Source organism: Xiphophorus maculatus, chromosome 21, assembly GCF_002775205.1.
Source record: "Xiphophorus maculatus strain JP 163 A chromosome 21, X_maculatus-5.0-male, whole genome shotgun sequence".
Classification (NCBI taxonomy): Eukaryota; Metazoa; Chordata; class Actinopteri; order Cyprinodontiformes; family Poeciliidae; genus Xiphophorus; species Xiphophorus maculatus.
This window is the reverse complement of record NC_036463.1, coordinates 25,697,281-25,713,580: the sequence shown is the minus strand read 5'-3', so window position 1 is coordinate 25,713,580 and position 16,300 is coordinate 25,697,281. Positions and strand designations below refer to the sequence as shown.

Here is a 16,300-nt window from a genome sequence, read left to right as displayed (position 1 = left end):
TACATAGAGTGAATCGAACACGAACCGGAAGTCATCTGGCTTGACCGCTGTTGCTATAGAAACATGAGTAAACGTAGCCGCTAAAACAGTACGTCCTGTTTTCAGCTAACACTTTGGCCATATAAGAGGAAAAGAATCGATTATATATATAAAAACGTTAATTAAGCGATGAATGAAACGATTCAGTTCCGTCAGCAGCGGAGCCTCATAAAAGGTCTGCAAAACCCAGCTTTTATTTTGATGTTCCACTTCCGTTTATCAGCAAGCTAGTTTGCATATGAGCTAAATATGTAGTTACGAGCTAGAAATTTAGCTAGCAACCTAAATATTTAGTTTGACAATTAAATTAACTCTTTTTTTTTAACAGGCAAAAATAAACCTGAGTAAATTACTGTGTAACTTTACAAACGGCTGCAATAACCTGTGTGGTTCTCTGACGTCATGAAGAGTCTGCAAATCAAATCCTCACAACATTCTGAATTTTCCACAGATTTAGTAGCTTTTGGTTGTTTCAAAGATCAAACTAACATACAGGATCAGATCTGGGGCCGTGGTTTACTGAACCATGTGTGTTTGGATCCCAATAGATTTCACCATGACTGGAAAACATGAAGACCTTCAAACTAAACCCACCATTTAGGAGTAATCATGAGACACACTGAAAAAAATATTTCTGCCTTTTAGATGAAAAAACTCACAATTTATTGTCATAATGAAGAGAAAATATTCCACATTTCTCTGTAATCAAGTCGTTTTATTGAAGCACGCCAAAGAGAGAAAAGCAGACATAAAACAGCATCATTTCTAAGTTGATTTCCGTATTTTCTTTGGATCACAATAAGGAAAACAGAATCAAGTCCAGTTCACTTCAATTCCAAATGATTTAAACAACATTTGTTCTGCAGAGCAGTGGAGGAGAAACCAGAATATTCAAAACAATCAGTACAAATTTTAAAGCCATCAGAGCCCAGACAAGTTTAGACTTTTAAATATTTCTGTATCATATAATGATGAAAGAAAACATCAGCAGTGATTTCCTGGAACACAGAGAGCTACATTTAAACCAGAGAAGAACCAAACAGCAGAGACATCAGAACCATGAACCCGGATCAAGCATCAGAGAGGAGAGGAAAGCTAGTTGGGTTTACTGAACTCTGCAGAGCTTCCTAAACCAATCCCAACCCCAGAGTGAAGCGGCTGAGTGAACCTGGTCTGGACTCTGTGGATCAGAGTCATGGTTTCTGAGACGCTGTAGAAGGACAGAAGACCTGCTCCGTGGTCCAGATACACTCCCAGTCTGGAGGAAACTGGACCCGGGATGGAGGTCCAGATGCTTTTGTGAACAAATTCAAGACCTTTTTGTTGACAATCTAATGCCCAAGATTTGTCATTGCGTCCAAATCTACATTCAAGCTCACCTCCTGCTCTGCTGATGTTCTTGTATGCGACAGCAACACAAACCGACCCGGTCCACTTCACCTCCCAGTAGCAACGTCCAGTCAGACTCTCTCTGCTCAGAACCTGAGAATAATTAGTGAATCTGTCTGGGTGAGTAGAATAAAGCTGAGGTTGATTCATCCTCATCACCTTCCTGTTCCCCTCTGACAGGCCCAGCTGTGTGTGAGCTGTGTTTGGATCCATGGTGATTTCACATGAATACTTTAAGAATCCAGCTCTGCTCTTTGGTTCTGGTTCTGGTCCTGGCAGTAGAAAATCCACCTCAGTGATTTTCAGTGAGATGTTTGTCCATGAGTCTCTCAGGACGTCCTGTAGTTTCTCTCTGAGCTCTGACACAGCTGCTGCCACGTCCTCAAAGTGTCTCAGAGGACGGATGTTGATGCTGGATGAGTGTGTAGACTCACTGAGTGCTGGCAGTGAGGGGTAGTTGAGGAGAAACTGGTTGTGATCCTCTGTGTGTGAGAGCTGCTCCAGCTCAGCGTCTTTCCTCTTCAGCTCAGTGATCTCCTGCTCCAGCTTCTCCTGAACATCTTTGACTCGACTCGCTTCAGTTTCCTGCTGGGATCTGATCTGCTGCTTCACATCAGAGCTTCTTTTCTGGAGGAGACGGATCAGCTGGGTGAAGATCTTCTCACTGTCCTCCACTGTTTTATCAGCAGAGTGATTGATGGCCTCCACCTCCTGTTGAAGCAGCTTCACATCTTTCTCTCTGTCCTGGATTCTCTGCTGGATGTTTCCTCGTCTCTCCTGGAGTTTCTTCTGCCTCTCAGTCCTTTCTGCTGCAGCGGAGACTGTCTCATGGCCTTTATGTTCATCCATAGTGCAGAGGTAACAGATACACTTCTGATCAGTGCGGCAGAAGATCTCCAACAACTTATCGTGCTTAGAGCAGATTTTCTCCTGGAGGTTGTTGGACGGCTCCACCAGCTTGTGTTTCCGAAATGCAGCTGAATCATAATGAGGCTGAAGGTGTTTCTCACAGTAAGAGGCCAGACAGACTAAACAGGACTTGATGGCTTTCAGCTTTCTTCCAGTGCAGGAATCACAAACCACATCTTCAGGTCCAACATAGCGGGGATCAGCAGGAGCAGCTTGGTGTTCAGTCTTTTGTAATTGCTCCACTAAAGCTGCAAACATTGTGTTTTTCTTCAAAACAGGCCTTGGTATGAACGTCTCCCTGCACTGAGGGCAGCTGTGGATTCTCCTCTGATCCTCTTCATCCCAGTGGGTTTTGATACAGCTCATGCAGTAGCTGTGTCCACAGGGAATCGTCACCGGATCCTTCAGTAGATCCAGACAGATCGGACAGGAGAAAGTTTCTCTGTCCAGCTGATTCTGCTCCATTTCTGCTCTCAGTCTCAGTGACTGTGTGAGTTTCGAATCAGCTTTCGCCTTCAGCAGACCTTGGCTCCACCCAGTCAGGGCGCGTTTCAGAGCAGGAAGAAGAGGAATATCAGGTTTAACTGTCAGCACAACATTTCTTTGTTCAAAACAACTGACTTATCAAAACTTAGAAATCTAAAATGTAATCGGTTCACTGAAGGCATCTGAAGCTGGTGTGACTCTGCAATGCTGCGACAGCCTCAGAAAATGAAAGGAGGGGATGGGAGCCATCTTTCTTTTCAGATCGCAACTGGATTCTGTGGGAGTTTCAGCAAGGCAGATACCAGAGGGATTGCTTTTTAATAAATGGGAACCCAACCCTGGGTCACACCCCTCAGCGATCCTGAGTTCACCACCAGGCTGGGCTCCGGACGACCAGCCAGGCTGCTGGGAACCAGGGCCGATTCTAGGATCTGACCTTTAGGGCTGCTGAGCCCCCAGCAGGGCTAAGACCCACGAGAAGATATTTGTTGGTGCAGTTTTCTAAATCTAACTGCTTATTTCCATACATTCACAAACAAAATTAAGAGACATGTTGTCAGTAATTCATAGAATAAAAGAACAATGTTCATTTTACTCAAACATAAACTTATAAAGAGTAAAATCAGAGAAACGTTTAATTTCCAGAGGTGTATAAACTCAGTTTAAAACAGAATCTCTAGATTACATCATAGCTGCCAACATCTGCTAACATTATTGAGACACAAGCAGCTGTGGAGTCACACAGTCCTGGTGTGGAAATGAAAATAAAATCTACTCAAAATATTTGCATCCAAATAGCTGGAAAACGACCTAAAATCTTTGACTTGAAGCTGCTGGACTCGGAGGTATTTTTCTGTCCCGTTTCCTCCGTAAACCTGCAGCCTGCAGGTGAGGCTGTAATCTGACTCTGAGCATCAGATTACCACCAGATTAAACCAACACACCACATCCAGCTCTGCAGTTTTATGCTACAGTATTGTTCATGAAAACACTGAAATATTCTCTGATGAATTTAGTTTCTTTATTTCACTTTTATTAATTTATTTATTAAATGAGATTTTTAAATTTTAATTTATAGAATAGTGTCATTTATTCATTTATTCCATTGGTGGCATTTTATTCATTTAAATAATATTCATTTGATTTTTTTTAAATATAATTTAACTTAATAGAGGCTTTTAAAAAATCACTTGCAGTCTTTTTTTAAATTTCAGATTTATTTATTTTTTATTATTTGTACTGGCTTTACTTAATGTATTAAACTGCTTTTTCATTTAGATTTTTGTTTTAATTAGTTTATTTAATATAATTTTGTTCAGAATGCAGTGAAAAACGTTATAATTTCACTGCAGGTTAGAGCTGCTTTTCTGAAAATGTACTTTTAAAAACTAATTTAAAAGTACAAAACTCAGTCTTTTACTGGTACAAAACCAGTAACAGACTGGTTTATTTTGAAATGCTTTGTATGTTTATTGAATTAACTGAGTTTTATGCTTTTATTGTCTTTGATTTGAACTTTTGTTTCATCTTTATCACACTGTTCTTTCTTTTAAGTCAAACTTTTCCCAAGGGAAACAAATAAATCATCTTATCTTAAATAAATTGCTTCAATAACAAACTGATATGAAATTGTTTCCATAGCAACTGATTGACCAATAGGGAAACTTATACAGGCGTTCCTTTTATAACTTTATCTCAGATTATATCCTTCATATTATTTTATTAACATCAAAACAAAAACATTTTATTGTGCAGATAATTAAACCCAAACCTTTTTTCCAGGGAAGCTCCGCCTGCTGAGTTTCCATAGAAACAAACATGATGCTGAATATTTCAGCAGCCTGGTCGGATGACGCCGCTCTGCAGGAGTAAAGAGACTCTGCAGCGCCGCGGCTCAGACCCGCTCAGCAGCAGGACGGACACGGCCAGTGAGTATTTACCTGTGTGCTCAGGTGTGCTGCAGCTGCTGCAGCTGCTTTAATCTGCTGCTGTTTGTCGCAGGTGTTTCTGTTTTCATCACCTGGATGGTGAAGCTGCACTTTAACAGGACCAGAAGTTGGTTTGTTGTAGTTTTCCACTGTGAAAGTCGATCCACGGCGTCATTAAAGTTTCAGAGAACGAGTCTCGCTCAAGTGGGTCAGAAGAACAGCAGAGCAGGGGAACCAACTGGGCCCACTGGGAACCAACTGGGAACCAACTGGGCCCACTGGGAACCAACTGGGCCAACTGGGAATCAACTGTTCACAGAACCAGAACCCCGAAGGCAGGACTCAATATTGGTTCTGCAAATTATGAATATTTTGCTGGTTTTAAAGCAGAAATGAAGGTGGATTTTGTCACAATGTGTTTAAAGCCATAATTATTTTAATGTAGAAAATCCTCCAGAATCTCCAAATCCTGCAGATCTTCTAACCGCTGAGGATCCTGTCAGTAAATACAAACAAGATGCAACTTGGATCACTGAGCTAGAAAACAACAACTGAGGAGGAAGAGAAGAAGAAGAAGAAACAGGAACACCTGGACTAGATTTGTTGCAAAATATTTTCTGAATTGATGCAGAAACAGACACAAGCAATGACCTTTGACCCGTATTGACTAAAATTATACAGAACAAACAGCAAATAAGTTTCATATTATTGTAAAATAATGAATGAAAACCCAGCAGGTCCACAGGAACCGCGGCAGGATGTTAAATCAGAGGCTGAAGGACCAAACAGACCTGAAGTAAAAGTGAAATCATCTCAGCAAGGAGAGATAAGAGTTGGAAACACTTCTAGGCTTTTGCTGTGCTGAACTGGAACCAGTTCAGGAATGTGGTACCAGTGTTAATGGAAACCAGCAGAACCGCTCCGTTCCAGCAACCTCCATCTGAAATCCATCTGAGCGTTTAGTGAATTTCTCCAGATTAACCACAACATGTCGTTTTGTGTCTTCATAGCTTCTCTCCTCTTCCTCTGGGTTCTGGTTCTGGTGCGGTCCGGGTGAGACTGGAGCGATGGCAGGCAGGCTGTGAAGCTCGTTAACATCAGCAGGTGATCAGCAGGTGGAGCGATGGCGGCGTGGCTGGGTCAGCTGTCGCTGGGCGAGGCCTGGTTCGCCATGAGCTCCCGCCTGCTGAGGACCAAACCCGTGGGCTCCATGGCCCACGGCGCCGACGACCTCACTGAGCTGCCGGAGGGCGCCGCCGCGGGGCTGGCCAAGGTCCTCACCACCCTGGACCTGGTGTCGCTGGGCGTGGGCAGCTGCGTGGGCACCGGGATGTACGTGGTGGCCGGGCTGGTCGCCAAGGCGATGGCCGGGCCAGGGGTCATCCTGTCCTTCATCATTGCGGCGCTGGCCTCCATACTGTCAGGTAAACGGCCTCAACCATGATGGAAACTCAGAGATTACTTTTAAAAATGAACTTTTACCAACACAAACCAACTGATTAGGAAAAAATAAAAGAATTGGCAGAGAGAGAGACTTTATTGATCTGGAAGGGAAATTATGTGTCTGTGGTTTCATGTCAACAATAAAATGAAAGTTATTTTGTAAGGATTAAATATATCAGGAAAATTAGAAATCAGAAAAATAAAACAAATGTGCAAATAAAATTAAATAAAATCTTGTGAAGTGCTTATTGTTTTTCTCTAAAAGTTGTTTTCATGTTTTGAAAAGCTAATTTTCTAAGTTTGTAGCAGCTAACTGTGGTAATGCTAACCCCAGTTTTTATGGTTTTATGTAAGAACCAACAATAAGTGCAGAGTTTGTAATTTTGTTCTTTACGTCTGTAATAACAATGCTACAATCAGTAATATTTTTGTTAATCTACTACTCTTCTAGCTTCCTGTTTTGTCTTGCTGGGTTACAGTACTAATGCTAGCTTGACAAAAAAAATCACTTACAGTCCATATTGTTTTGTTTATGTTCAATGTAAAGATGTTAGTTAATATTTTGGTTATGATTTCAATAGTTTCAGTGTGTATGTATTCAGCCTTTTTCTAGCTTCCTGTATCAGCTTCCTGTGCTGCACTAGCTCTTCCACTAGCCTATATGTAAACAGAAACAATACGTTAAAATTAGTTTTTTTCTTGTGCTGTTATTTCTGTTGTCATTTATAACTGTAGTCATTTTGTTTTGCTCCTTTGAATGAATATATTTGCTGCTGCTTTGGTGAAATGACTGTTGAGACGAAACATAAGGAGTGACACAGGCCTTCTCGCTTTCTTACCCAACATGTTTCCACTGTTTTTTTATCTGATGTTTATTTGGTGACCATCTTATTAGAGTTTGTTGAACTTTGTTGTCTTTGACTTTGGCCTACCTGTTAAAGTTTTTCTCATTCAGTTTTAATTCTTTTACATATTTTTGGAACTTCCTCTGTTGCTTTACTTTTTCAACCTTTTGGCACCAATTTAAAAATGGTTTTAGTTCAACATACATTCCTCAAACAGATACTACCCATTTTCAAATTCTCAACAAAGATATAACATTTTGCCTAATTACTGTCTTTCATTAGTAACGTTTGGATGTTTTTGTCAGAACTTGAATGAATTTGTTGTCATGTTTCTGTGTTTTCCTTGAAGGAGTTTGCTACGCAGAGTTCGGAGTCCGGGTCCCTAAAACCACGGGCTCGGCGTACACCTACAGCTACGTGACGGTCGGCGAGTTTGTGGCGTTTTTCATCGGCTGGAATCTGATCCTGGAGTATCTGATCGGCACGGCGGCCGGGGCGTCGGCTCTCAGCAGCATGTTCGACTCGCTGGCCAATCACAGCATCAGTAACTACATGATAACACACCTGGGCACGCTCAGAGGACTGGGTCAGTGACTGCAGCTCATTAACAATGCTGGAGTTTGCTGTGGTCCTAAAAATAAAGTTGGATCCGATCCAGAAAGTCATTCATTCTCTTCCTGTGTTTCAGGTAAAGGTGAGGACACGTATCCCGACCTGCTGGCCCTGTTCATCGCCCTGCTGGTCACAGTGATCATCGCCCTCGGTGTGAAAAACTCTGTGGGCTTCAATAACGTCCTAAACGTCGTCAACGTCGTTGTCTGGGCCTTCATGATCATTGCCGGGCTCTTCTTCCTGTCAGCTAGCAACTGGGAGGGCAGCAGGTTCCTGCCGTACGGCTGGTCCGGGGTGAGACATGGCGACGTTCACATGGTCACATGATCCAAAATCAGAAATTATTAAACAATATTCACACTTTGACAGCTACTTTAGTTTTGAATTTAAAGGAGGACATTTTTAAAAGATATGGTAAACTCCTGTTGTATTGAAAGTACAGCAGGACCATCGACAGAAAAAACGAGATTTCTGCCAAAAAATCTCACATATTTTCTAGAAAAAAACAGAAAATGTCTGAGTTTGGAAAGTCAAAAATTTAATAGAAAGAAACTCAGTTGAGATTCATTTCAGAATTTTTTTTTTAGAAAAAACGTGGAAAAAAAGAAAACATGCAACTTTTGTAACTGAAATTTCTACATTATTTTCTAGAACATTTCTGAGATCAACCTCAAAATTTCTGACTTTTCAAACTTTCAACATTTCTGATATTGTTTGTTGGAAATGCACTATTCCTTCTCTTTTTATCTACTAGTCCAAAATGCTTAAACTCATATCGTTAAGGAGCTTTTAACTTGGAAACAATCGAGTAAAGTTTCCCTTCATGCACTTTGTTTATGACTCTTGGAAGCAGTTTTAATTGTTGCTCTCATTAAAAACATTTAACCGGGTAGGGTAACCCTACCCTAACCCTAACCCTAACCCTAGCCCTAAACATTTTTCAGTCTTGGCCAGCTTTTGTTTGAAAGTGTTTCATTTTTGCTCCTTAATTTATTTTAGTAGGTTTGTTGCTACTTTTGCATTTGAACTACAAATTGTCAAAGTTTTGATCAGTTTCTGTAATTTTTCCGTGTCTAGGTGATGAAAGGTGCAGCTACGTGTTTCTACGCCTTCATTGGGTTTGACATCATCGCAACAACTGGAGAGGAGGCGAAAAATGCCAACACATCCATCCCTTACGCCATCACCGCCTCGCTGGTCACCTGCCTCACCGCCTACGTCTCGGTCAGTTCACAGATGTTCATCTTTAAACATAAAAAACACATCGTCGCTTCCTGAAAGGAGGATTCAAAACGCTGCTGGGTGTGTTATTTATTAGGTTTAGGGGAAAATAACTTTGTCCCCTTAAGAAATCATTAGAAAACAGCTTTTGTTTTGACTCTGGTTTGTATTGGACTCTTGGTACTGAGCTGTTGGTTCAGGAGAACCTGGTTTTGATCTTTACTTAGTCTGAACCCTCTTCAGAGACTCTCTGGTCTGGATCTTGACTTGGTCTAAAACCCTTGGTGTTTGGTCTTGTCCTGGTGTTGAGACTCTGCTGTATTGATCAAGTTGGTTTATGGGCCCTTTAATGTTTTGATATTGACTTTGTTTAGGAGAACCTGGTTTTGATCTTAGCCTTTTAAAGTCTTTATCTTGTGTATCTTTGGACTTGATCTTGACTTGGTCTGGAACCTTGTATTTCTGATCTTGTCCTGGTGTTGGGATTCCGTCATTTTGATGTCGACTTGGTGTGTTAATGTCTTGGTTTTGCCTTGATATTCAAAATCTTAACTGGGTCTGGATGCCTTGAATGTTTAGTCCCTGACTGGTCCTCATTTCTTTTTTTAAAAGGTTTCGTTGGCTCTGTTGACCTTTATTTGAAAGTAGTTCATACAGGAAATATGGTAATGAAAAAGGGGGAAGACATCTGGCAAGTGTCGGCAGGCCGGGAATCGAACCTGCGACTACTACCACAAGGACTAAGGCCTCCATATGTGGGTTGTGTTTTGCCGCTGCGCCAACACAGCATCTCCTGATTGGTCCTCATTCCTAAGCAGTTTTGAGTAAAACACTAACTGTGGTCTTTGCTTTCCCTCCAGGTGAGCGTGATCCTCACTCTGATGGTTCCCTATAACCTGATCGATGGCTCTGCTCCACTCATGGAGATGTTTGCTGTTCACGGCTTCATGTGGGGAAAATACACCGTGGCTGTTGGCTCCATAGCTGGACTCACAGTCTCACTGCTGGGCTCCTTGTTCCCGATGCCAAGGGTCATCTATGCCATGGCCCGCGATGGTCTGTTGTTCAGGTGAAGACTCAGCTGAAGCACACCAACATAATAAAACAAACAAAAGCTAATTTACTGTTTTGTGTGTATTTGCAGGTTCCTGACGCATGTCTCAGCTCTCACACACACTCCAGCGGTGGCGTGTGTGGTGTCGGGAAGCTTCGCGGCCGTTCTGGCTCTCCTGGTGAGCCTCCAGGACCTGATCGAGATGATGTCCATTGGCACTTTGCTGGCTTACACTCTGGTTAGTGTGTGTGTGCTGCTGCTTCGCTACCAGCCCGACAAAGAGACAGACACACACCAGTTTATCTCAGAGGAAGACGTGGACAACATCAAGGACGTTGGAGATGAACCTACCAAAGATGACCACATCATGATGGAAGGCTCCAACCGTGACGGATCCTCCTACCACGCTGGTGGGACTGAAGGCGAATCAGACGACTCGCATTTTCACACCGGACCTCCCTCTCTGTTGAAAAGACTTCTGGGCGGCCATTACTACACCCTGCGACTCCGGCTGGGAATCCCCGACTCAACGGCACGCCCAACCCCGGCCTCCGGTCAGATCGTCACCAGATGCACCCTGTCCCTCTTCTTCATGTCCTTCCTCTTCTGGTCCACCGTCATATTTGGTGTGGAGCAGGGCTCAGGCGCCGCAGCGGTGTTTTCCGGCCTGATGGCGACTCTGATGCTGGGATCACTGGCGAAGCTCCTGATGCTCATCATACAGCAGCCGGAGAGCAAGCAGAGGCTGCCCTACATGGCGCCGTGTGTTCCCTTCGTTCCTGCAGCGGCCATTTTGGTTAACAGTTACCTCATGCTAAAACTGTCCTCTCTCACCTGGGCCAGGTTCACTATCTGGTGTCTGATAGGTGAGTTCAAACCTTCAGATTGCTCATTTTAGACTCGAAATGTAGCATCAAAGCTTTCCTACGTGTCAGTACACAATGCTGCAAACAAAGAGGAAATAATTTGATTTAAAGGAACTTTTCAGTCCTAAGTATTTAGTTACATTCAGTTGTGAAATTCAGCTGAATCTTATTTCCTAATTTTGTGGTACTTAAACTGTCTTTCACCTTTTTATTTGAGGGTTAGAATAAGTAGACCTGACATATTTGGGAGCAAACCCAAATGTGGGGGGAGTCAGAAACAGTCCAATCAACAGTCCATTTTTATTTCTGTCATGCAAAATTTGATTTGCATGCATGTTTGTTCAAATATGGTAACTAACAAAATATTGCATCCAAATGGTTCCTTGAAGTTGCAATATCAGACAAATAAATAAATGTGATTTGATATATTGTGAAGCTACTTGAAAATGTTTTTCCCACCAGGTGGCAGCACTGGCATTAATGTCAGAATGAAATGAACTTGTTAAAAACGATAAAGTTGTCACACGCTGCGTTCCTTTCATGAGTTTCTGATCGTACTCTGCTGTGTTTGGGCCGTTGATGATCAGGCCTCAGGTTTCTAACAGCTGCTCTGAATAATGGACAGTGTTAAACATTTTATAATATTCTGCGTGTTTTTCTAGAAGCCCAGTATTCTATAAAATGTGTCTCTAAGTTGGTAAATAAATCAGAAACAAGAATTTGTTAAATCTCCGCCTGTTTTCCTCTGCCCTCAGGCCTGCTGATCTATGGCTGCTACGGCGTTTGGCACAGCACCTTGGAGCTGGATGCCCGCGAGCAGCAGGCCCACGCCAGCTCCTACCGTCGCTATGACGACAACCTGGATGACACCTTCTCCCCTGACGACGACCTTTACCCCCAGGAGAAGGACGAGAGGCCCTACCAGGGCTGGTCTGCCCCGGAGGAGAGCCGGCACCGCCACCAGAACCAGGGCCAGGAGGAGGAGCCATATGAGAGCCAGGGAGAGGATGACGGGGACCAGCAGGGGTACCAGTCTGGAGCCGGAGTCCAGAACCCGACCAGAGGCAGCAGGTCCAGAGGACGGACCAACTTTGGGTTTGATGATGAAGATGACTGAATTGAGGAGGACTGAAACTGTTATAAAAATGTTGTATATCAAATATGACTGTAAAGAAATTTAATTAGTAATTTTACACCTTGAAATTAGGTCTCTGTCTCTTTAAAATCTCCTGCTCTTTCTGAAACTCCGCCTCCAGGAAGTCATCCCAACATAGCTCCTCTATTAACCCTTTAACAACGTCTTCACCAGCGCTGCTCTGAGAAGTAATGCGCAGCTCCACCAGATGTTTGCTAATTGCTGCTGGCTAGTCTGAAGGAGCTCAGGGGGAGGAGCTGCGCCTCAAAGGCGGGGCAAGGTCCACCTAGGCTTTTTGCAGCTGAATGGTTGCCATGGAGATTGAAGTATTTCTCAAACATACAAGAATCATGAAGATTTTAGATGATGCTGCCCCTTTACTGATGATAAAATCTGTTGCAGATCAATCAGTCATTTTAGAAGTTTTATTCAAACCAAGGCAGCCATCTTTTGGGTTGCTCCATGTTGACGGACATGACGGGCTCAAACTGAGCCTCTGAGACCACCAACAGTCTGGTTTAAAGAAGAATCATCATCGTCTTTCAGCAGAAACATCCTGACGGCAAACCTCTCAGTGTCTTCATGGTTTCTGGTTTACAGTTTGTAGAAACTGAACCAGAGGGGAAACTCTGACTGCTGACTAAAGTTCTTATGAGAGACCAAAATCTGACAGTATTTGTCTTTCTTTGTGTGAATAATCAGTTCAGGTGTGGACTGCTTCACCCAGCTCTAATTTATTTATCATTTTCTTTATTTAACTGCATCTCGGTCAGAAGAAAATTGTGTTCTTGGTTGATGTTTGGTTTATTTACGGTATGATTGGTTTTGTTGTTTGTGTTTTTTCCTTTAACCTTCCTCTGCGTTTTGATTGACGGGTTCTTACTGGTTCTGTTTCTGCTGGAGGTTTCCTGTTGAAAGGTGTCGTTTCTTTCCACTGTCGCCACATGCTTGCTCAGGATTACTGCTAACAGCGGGTCCTCGCTTAGACGCCTTTCTAATGATTTGAATTAAATGATCAACTTACTTTGATTGTCTTGCAGAAGTTTTCACACAGCTTGAAGTTCAAATTAATTTTCATAATTTCAAGTTGCGTAATTTGATGTTCAGTGGAAATGTGGCTTCTGTTGCTTTGCAGAAATCGGAACCAGTCTATAATCTATTGATAATTGATGGATTAATGATGGATCATCATAAAGACCTGAGCAACGATTCCAGTCAAACAGAACCTGGTCCGGTTCTGGTCCGGGTGGATGCTGTTTCAGGATGTTCTGTCTCCTCATCCTCACATTTTCTCTTCCTGCGTTTTGCTGTTAATGTTGAAAACAATAAAGCTCCAGACCCGGGAAGGCTCTCTGACTTCCTGATCAGGTTCAGGTATCGCCACGGCAACGGCAAACAAAACTCACCTGCTGACAAATCAGGTTGTTTCCTCATCCTGCTCTGCAGATTAGGGTGATGGAAAGGAGGCCTTCCAGCTGCTCTGAAGTTATAAGAACGGTTTGTTTTGTCTAATATTTCTAAACCGATTAATCAGAAGAATATAAATAATAATTTACAAGGTAATTTCATTTAAATATGACAGAAAAATAAGAAAAACTTCTTGGTTGAATAAAAAGTATTTGAAATATTCAGGTTTATCTCTTTTTTCTAACATTTTCAACTTTTTGTCCAGGATTTCAGCTTAAATTCGAAACTTAAAAACTGAATCAAGATTTTTTTTCTTTTTACTTTTACACGTTAAAAATAATAAAACTTCCCATTCTGAAATTAAAGTTGGTTAATTAAAACGACATGAAAATGGAGAGAAAAAAAATATTAGCTCAATAATTTAAAGACAGAAACCTAATAATTTTACATATTTATGAACCATATTTTCCACATTTTTAATTTCTTCTGCAAAAATATTGGATTATGAAACTTTCTGCAGCTGAACCTGGATATTTGCTGGACTTCCTCATAAAGCAGCAGTCAGTTCAGAAGGTGGTAAAATGATGATTTATTATCTCCTTCCATCAACCACTGTAAGAGCTGAACAAGACAAAATTACAGCCGCTAGTTATATTGGTACAATTCCTTTCATAAATGTAAGAAATCAGAATTTTTATAAACATTTTAATATATTCAAATGTTACCTTGTTGTTCCCTTAATGACTGAAGCTAAATTTAAGTTGCCTTTGATGCGTTTCTCTGTCTTCTTAACGTTTTCCTTCGTTGAGCTAAACCTTCTCAGATAGAACTGTTGATGTTACCATAGCTACCGTTACCAAAATAAAAGCACAGAACATTAAAGGCAGTAATACTAAACAAAAGTAACTGAACCTAGTTGGTTTTTAGACAGCCGGTTCCATGAAGCGGCTTTAAAGGGTTTACGGCAAATCGTCCACATGCGTAGTTTGACGCCACGGCGTCACATAATTTATTACGTGAGATCATAAGACTCGGGTTTGATGCCTCTGACGTATGAACGGACGTCATACGTCAGGTTCGGTATTTGCTCTTCTTTTTGTCTAACCGTCACTTTGCACTTGTTTGTCACAGAGCCAGGATCAGTTATTGATGTTCTGTAGGTTAGCAGAAAACTTGAAGATTCTCAAACTAGAATCTATATCTAGAGCTATAATGGCAAATAAAATTATTTCTAAATCCGAAGAGACTGTTGAAAATGGATCAAAAATGTACCGCACACAGAGCAGAAAATCAGCCAGTACAAGTAATCAGACTTTACTTATTTTATTCTTTTTTAGCGCTAAAAAAGGAGACGCTTACCCTTACAGACTAGGTGTGGATGTGACCGAGTCTATACAGCATCTGATCAAAAACGGGAAGATTCGTTTACTATACTACGGATGCACCTGGTGGTCATCTGATGTCTTACGTCATTTTATCAACTAAGTTTCTCTTTCCTGGGAGACGGGAGTCTGAGGAGTTTCTATAGATGTTACAATTACAAAGGCCCTTTGTGTGAGAATATGAGAGTGTAGTGTGTGAATGTATTTGAGCTTGATAAGCGCCTCAACAGCTCCCCCTTTTGGTCTCAACGAGACCACACAAAACAAGAAAAATGGAAAATAACGAAAAGAATAAAAGAGGGGGCTGTACATCCTCGAGTAGACACTGTCCCTTCCGGAAAACTTCCCCCTGAGGCTTCGTCCTCCCGCATCCTCCACCAATGTTTTTCATTTCATTTCATCACATATTTTGGGGGTAAAAACGGACAGGGCACCCCTGGCCTCTCAGGCGGTGGAAAAAATCACAATGTCCCCCTTACAATCTGGAGAAATGCACAAATAGAAACAAAATTTTGAAGGGTGTTAGGGTTTAGGGAAATGTTAGTCAACCACCCATGGCATGACTATGTCAGCTGTTTCTGTTGTTTTATATATTATATTTATTTTCAATAAAAATGTTATCCGTAGTCTTGTGAGTTTTGTCTTAATCATTTTTGTTGTCATTATTACTTCATATGTCTGATTTTTCATTATATTCATTCTGTAGTTACCTCAGGTCAACGCCATGCCACAGGAGGGTAATGAACTCAAAAGAGCAAAGTCTAAAATTTTGTGTTAGGTTTTGTATATTTTTTTGTTTGTTTGTTTTATTGTTAGTATTTAAAAACAAGGTGAAAAGTCACAGCTACGAAGTTGTTAAGTTCTACAAAAGTGCTAAGTGAACAAAATGTTAGGATAGTGTGTGGAACTTAATAAAAATGCAATAGTGAAGTGTTAGGTTAAAATTATTTGTAAAGGCAGTGAAATGTTAGGTAGTATGCAAAAATGAACACATTGTTAGAAGACTAAAAGGTGAGATTTCTATGTAATATGTAAAAGTTAATGAACTACGAAAAGGATGCAAAGTTAATGAAATGGTAAGAAAAGCTTAGAATTCTGAGTATTGAAAGGCACAGAACAATGAACACATTCGTAAAACATCAAATCAATAAAGTAAATCAGGATTAAAGGCAGTACACTCAAAATACACTGGCATGATTAAACTAGGATTAAAAGTAAGTAAAAATGTTTTCTGATCAAACTTTAATCATTGTAATGAAATCAAATCACTGCAGCCTCTCTATAGCGAGACCTCTCAACGTCAAATCAGTTTCTGCGTGTGTCCAGATGTAGAGCCGGCGCGGTCGCTGGGAAACCCCGACATTGCCTGGAAGGCTTCAGTGTGGGATTTCGGCTGTAACTCGGTCCAACAATCGTGGAAGGCGCCCACAGTCTCACACCCCGGCACACCCAGAAAGGATTGGACTTCATTCTGCAAGAAAAAACACAACAAAAGCGAAATCAATGGATTATATAAAGAACATTAAAGTGAAGGAAAATTTTCTTTTGTCACTGGATACTAGTACTGCCCTTAAACTCTGGCAA

General features: G+C 41.5%; 2 protein-coding genes across 3 annotated transcripts; one reads left to right on the top strand and one right to left on the bottom strand.

The window, feature by feature from the left end:
- Positions 1–130: 130 nt before the first annotated feature.
- slc7a14 (solute carrier family 7 member 14) lies at positions 131–13,458 on the top strand. Of its 2 annotated transcripts, XM_023326197.1 has the most exons (9): positions 131–214; positions 4,606–4,751; positions 5,762–6,175; positions 7,389–7,625; positions 7,728–7,945; positions 8,729–8,875; positions 9,733–9,941; positions 10,017–10,792; positions 11,548–13,458. In XM_023326197.1, exons 3-9 carry the CDS (start codon positions 5,875–5,877, stop codon positions 11,907–11,909), a joined length of 2,250 nt encoding a protein of 749 aa, XP_023181965.1. In that variant the 5' UTR covers positions 131–214; positions 4,606–4,751; positions 5,762–5,874; the 3' UTR covers positions 11,910–13,458. The 2 variants fall into 2 exon arrangements, with proteins under 2 accessions (XP_023181965.1, XP_005812769.2); XM_005812712.2 differs by lacking the exons at positions 131–214; positions 4,606–4,751 and having other exon boundaries at positions 5,750–6,175.
- Positions 732–2,826, bottom strand: LOC102217805 (tripartite motif-containing protein 16-like). The gene has a single exon (XM_023326214.1). It carries the CDS (start codon positions 2,800–2,802, stop codon positions 1,135–1,137), a length of 1,668 nt encoding a protein of 555 aa, XP_023181982.1. The 5' UTR covers positions 2,803–2,826; the 3' UTR covers positions 732–1,134.
- Positions 13,459–16,300: the final 2,842 nt, after the last annotated feature.